Genomic DNA, 5566 nt, shown 5'->3' with positions numbered 1-5566 from the left:
TGAATGAGCATCGGTGTTGTGAATGAGCATCGACAAGCTTTCGATCCTTGATGGAATATAAGATCTCCAATTCTCCATCATATCAGGTGTAAGGATGTCTCCATTATTCGATCACCTTGGCAAAAGCTAAATATAGATTCTGATGATATTATGTTGATGCCACCAACTAAAAATGTTGAAATTTTCATAGATGAAATGCAATCATAGGGCGATGAAATGCAAAGTGCCACCAACCGTAATGCGGGACCCGTGAGATCGCGGGACCCACACTCAGCCTCAGCGAACCCCTCTGCGTTCCGCCGCAGCTTCCGAAGACATCGATGTCCTAGCAAGTTGGAAACCCCCCTCCCTCCCCTCATATTCGCCTCCGCCTCCCTCTCCCTCCGTCCCTCGTCAAATCCACGCGACCGCGAGAGCTCTCAGAAGGCCCTAGCACGCAAAAACCCCACGAGAGAGACGAATCTTCCGAATCTCTCGGTGGCGATGGCGCTCTCCGACCGCTCCCGCGAGTCGCTCCTCCCGAGCTTCCTCTACGGCTCCTCGGCGCGCTCTTTCGCTGCCACAGGAGCCGCCGCGCGCCTCCCTGTCTCCTCCCCGGCGCCTGCCGCGGCTGGAGCAGGAGGCGGCGTGCCGTTCTCGATCCAGGCGCCCAAGGAGAAGATCGAGATGTACTCGCCGGCCTTCTATGCCGCCTGCACTGCCGGAGGAATCGCCAGCTGCGGGCTCACCCACATGGCCGTCACGCCTCTCGACCTCGTCAAGTGCAATATGCAGGTGAGCGGGTAGCACCCTAGATCTGTCGCCCCTGTGCTCCACAGGATCCATTTTGGGAAGATTCACTGATTCTAATGGAACATGGCCAGAGTCAAAGTCACAGATCAGGATGGTCCCTGGCTCCTGCACAACGTGCGGATCTGGTGGTGTTTGGTTGGTTGAGAGTGGAGCTTGGTAATCGTGGCCTTGCGATCTCGATTTCCTCTTAGTGATCTGGATGCCATGAATCTAGCCATTTCCCGCGTCACTATGCGTGTAGTTTCGTTTCCAGTTGTGATATTTGTTGGTTCAGACGTACGCTTGATGTCCTTTTCAAGTTTAGTATGGTATGTAGTACTGCTTGCTAGCTGAGTAGCTTTTGTGTGGATTACTATTACTGCAGGCCCCCTTCTGACTTGCTTCAATTAGGTTTCTGAATGCGTGGCTAGACCTGTGAATTTGATCATTGTGATTAGCTGTGTCAACTGTGATTCACTGTTGTTTTTTCCTTGACGTGCCCGTTGTTGGTACCAAATGAGGTGCACTTTATTTGCTCAATGCTGGAATTGATGGCTAGAAGGTGCTAGTTCTCGAATAAATTGTGATTGTAGTTCTCCACTGAAGATGTTAACTATTTGTCATTATAAATTCTGCCTGTTTTTCCACTGAAACAATCTGTTTATGATTCAAACAAACTGATGAATGCGTAATTCGCTGGCTATCTTTCATGTTGGTGGCTGGGTGCTCTACCAGACGTGCTACTAAATGAACCATTAATTGCTATTGTGACAATTGACACATTTGTTCTGATAGGGTTGATGTGTTTTGGAGACTAAACTAGTGAGTTTGCCACTTATGCATGTATGTTATGCTATCATGTTTTGGCAGGGGGGGCAATATAGATAACACTTCTCACTTGAATTTGAGGTCAATTTAATTGCTACTTTGAACCTCTGCTTTAGTTTGTGGCATTGATATCCACTCAAATCTATGCCTTTCTAGCTTTGCCAACCCCCTTCAGCCTCCATTCCCTCCTTTGGGTCACATCTTTCCTTTGGGTCACATTCTTCCTTTTTGGGTCACATTCTTGTTGTTTCTCTTCTATTTTATGTAATGGATAATTTTTGATAGTTAGGTTTTAAACAGTACTCCCTCAGATCCAAACTATAAGTTGTTTTAGCTTTGTCCTAGGTAACTACTTCAACTTTGATCAAGTTATTGATAAGTACACAAACATCTATAAGGTCAAACTAACATATCTTGATATTGTAGATGTTAACATATTTTTCAATAAACTTGTTAAACAAGCTTGACTTAAATGACAAAGGTAAAATGTTTTCCATTTGAACTGGTGGGAGTATATATACACTGGCTGCCTGATTCATTGTGTAGGCAATTAATTCCATGTTTTAATTAGGGATTTTGTACATAAAACATTCGTTATTTTTTTCAGATTGACCCAGCGAAATACAAGAGTATCTCATCTGGATTTGGTATCCTGTTAAAGGAGCAAGGGGCCAGGGGTTTCTTCAGGGGATGGGTGCCTACTTTGCTTGGTTACAGTGCTCAGGGGGCTTGCAAGTTTGGCTTCTATGAGTTCTTTAAGAAGTATTACTCGGACATCGCAGGGCCTGAGTATGCCCAAAAGTACAAGACTCTAATCTACCTCGCAGGATCTGCATCTGCTGAGGTAATTGCTGATGTGGCTCTCTGCCCTTTTGAAGCTGTGAAGGTACGTGTGCAGACACAACCTGGATTTGCTCGTGGATTGAGTGATGGGCTCCCCAAATTTGTCCGATCTGAGGGTGTTCTTGGGTAAGCAAATTGGCTCTAAAAAAATATCGTTCAAGACTTGGCTTCTGGCCATGTGTCCTAATATAGCTCTTGCTGCTTAATATTTTTAGGCTCTACAAGGGAATTGTTCCTCTCTGGGGTCGTCAGATTCCTTGTAAGTATATATTTCTTACCATCTTTACTCCTTAGTACAACTTTCTTTTATTTTTAATTATTTGCATTGAATGACTGTTGCAAAACTAGTGAACATTTTAAAACTGAATGTTCAAAAACTAATCTTGTTTGTGTGGCTCAACTCACTTGATGTCTTCTTCTTGTGATCCCATAATTTTTTTTGTATGCTTTCCTGGACATCATGCATTTCAGCTTTATTATAATTCTCAACCATTCTGTATTCTGTCTGGCCATTGGCTTTTATATTTTCATCGATCCACTTTATAGGGTTTATTCCAACGTTCTTTTTATAGTTGCCCGTAACAATTGTAATCCAAGTTCACCTTATAAAAAAATCTAGGACATTAACACATGATTTGTGAAAAATTCTTTTTGTAATCTGTGCTGGAACTAAAAGGTACTAACTAATCTTTTGCACGTAAATGGCTATGCAGCATGTGGCTCTAGGATGGTGAGATTCACTAGCAACTATTGGTTGAAATTTTCATTTTTGAATGGAAATTTAAGGCCTTAAAAAATGTTGTGCATGTTATAGTTCTCTGGTAGAGGTTTTCCACCTTGAAGTCAGGTGCTTCCTAGATTGTTGCATACCTCTGTGGCTCTGTCTGGATCCAGAATTGCCATTCACCAATTTTATGTACCATGCCATTTTTTGGGTAGCAGGAATGTCATTTCCCCACCTGACTGTTCATAGTAGCAGCTTTAGTCATCTGTGCCTCTAAACAGGATTTTGTGTAACCATAAAAGTAACTTTACTACAATCAGCTGTTTCTTGAGAACTAAAGGATTACTCCCTTAGTCCTTAAAACAGAAACAAAACAAAGCCTTTTGAGGAGTCAACCAATTTTAAGTTCGACTCGATTTATAGAAAATAGTATCCAAACATGGTATCTCCAAATAGGTCTACTTTGAAAATATATTGAATGATTAATCTAATGGTACGTATACGGTATCATAAATATTACTGTTTTTTATATATTTGGTCAAACTTGAAGGGCAGGTTTGGTGCGGTGGTGACAGTTGTCTCACCGAGTTACCAGGTTGTGGTTTTGAATGTTTATCCCTTCTCTAGAACCCACTCATGTGGGAGCCTCCGGTACTAAGTTTGCCCTTTTAGGTCAAACTTGATATTGGTTGAGTCGAAAAGCGAGATGTGCACTCTTTTTAGCACATAGGAGAGCATATGGCTTCATTTGGTAGTTGTATTATATATTTTTATCTATTCTTGTTCAAGCCATATTCTCATATTATAAGCTGTACTCACCCATCGCCCTTGTATGATGTATGCAGATACCATGATGAAGTTTGCTTCCTTTGAGACCATCGTTGAGCTTATCTACAAGCATGCTGTGCCTGTTCCGAAGTCTGAGTGCAGCAAGACTACCCAGTTGGGTATTAGCTTTGCTGGTGGTTACGTTGCCGGTGTCTTCTGTGCTATTGTTTCTCACCCGGCTGACAACCTTGTGTCTTTCCTGAACAATGCCAAGGGAGCTACAGTGGGAGATGTAAGCATATATTCTTGCTCATGCATCAAACATGTATCGACGTCTTGTACCTACTAGCTATTGGTTATATATTGTTGCTATATTCTTGCAGGCTGTTAAGAAGCTTGGTCTCTGGGGTCTCTTCACTAGAGGACTTCCTCTTCGTATCGTCATGATTGGTACCCTTACTGGTGCTCAGTGGGGAATTTACGATGCATTCAAAGTGATGGTTGGACTGTGAGTGTCTCTCTCTACTGCCTTAGGAATAAGTGAATAGCCACCGCAACATCCAAATCCTTCAGAGAGCTCACCAACTAATTCTTTGTTTCGTTTCTGTTTCAGCCCAACAACGGGAGGTGTTACACCTGCCCCAGCAGCAGAGGCTGAATTGAAAGCCAGTGCTTGATTTTTTTTTTCTGTGTTCCCTGAGATCATATTTGGTAGAGTGGAATTGTATCAGCCAGTCGAGAGCTTAGTTCCCGAATCTTTTTTTAATCGTAACGGAAAATTTGTCCGTCATCCTTCTGATGAGAGGAACTCATTAAACAGGCGAAATAGGTCTTTTTTGCGCTGGGAAAAGTTTGCGCTTGATGCATAATAATTTTTAGGACGGCAACGCTCTTAGAGCGCAGGTTTTGTTCACCTCCTGTACCGAGGAATGCTTACTAAGTCCCATTTCACATTATGGTCTTTATGAAATAGTGCACCTCGGTTAATGTTCTTTTTGCCGTTATTGGAACTACGCGATTGCTGTAATTTTGCTTCTTTGTCCTCACGATCACCGTTTGCGTCTGTTACCGTCCTGACGGGATATGTCTTGCCGTCGCGTCGCCAAACGCGTTGTTGCCCGGCCTTCCCGAGGCCGCGCGCCGCCGGGACAGCTCACAGCCACGGCTTGGATCAATGGAGAGGGGGGATCGTGCTGCACGAATTGGAGAAGGCTGCAGCGCGAGCTCCTCCCGTTGGTCCTTGTCCCTTTGCTGCCCTGCGGCCTCTGCCCTCTGGTAAGGTGTCCATCGCTATTCCCTTCACTGATGTTTGTGGGGTTGTGTTGTGGCCGGCATTTGGAAGCCCTGCACTTAGAAAAGACAGCAGAAATGATTCTACCCCCCATAGTAACTGAACGAAAGACCGGATGGCCCCACTTTATTTTCAAAGCAAATAGAACCTAAGTGCTAATCTGGTGCAACAATTTCAGATGAAATAGTAGAGATCCCCAAGAGTTTCTAAAGCCCAGGTGAAAGGTATGCAAATGTATAAAATCTCTACTACTCTATAAGATGTTAGTGTAGACGTACACAATTTGTGGTGCACGGTTCTGCCACCGCCGACGTCCTCTCCGCGACGCACGCCCGCGCAGA

The 5566-nt window shown here is 43.9% G+C and overlaps 1 protein-coding gene across 1 annotated transcript; it reads left to right on the top strand.

The window, feature by feature from the left end:
• The first annotated feature begins 400 nt into the window (after window positions 1-400).
• LOC103627788 (mitochondrial phosphate carrier protein 3, mitochondrial-like) lies at window positions 401-4925 on the top strand. Its single transcript, NM_001301457.1, is given in 6 exon segments — window positions 401-774; window positions 2207-2568; window positions 2658-2701; window positions 4012-4226; window positions 4318-4442; window positions 4548-4925. Coding segments are annotated over 6 exon segments (1101 nt in total). The 5' UTR covers window positions 401-483; the 3' UTR covers window positions 4612-4925.
• The last annotated feature ends 641 nt before the right edge of the window (window positions 4926-5566 follow it).

Source organism: Zea mays, chromosome 5 (genome assembly GCF_902167145.1).
Source record: "Zea mays cultivar B73 chromosome 5, Zm-B73-REFERENCE-NAM-5.0, whole genome shotgun sequence".
Taxonomy (NCBI): domain Eukaryota; kingdom Viridiplantae; phylum Streptophyta; class Magnoliopsida; order Poales; family Poaceae; genus Zea; species Zea mays.
The sequence above is the reverse complement of the archived record's forward strand: the minus strand, read 5'-3'. Positions and strand labels throughout refer to the sequence as shown.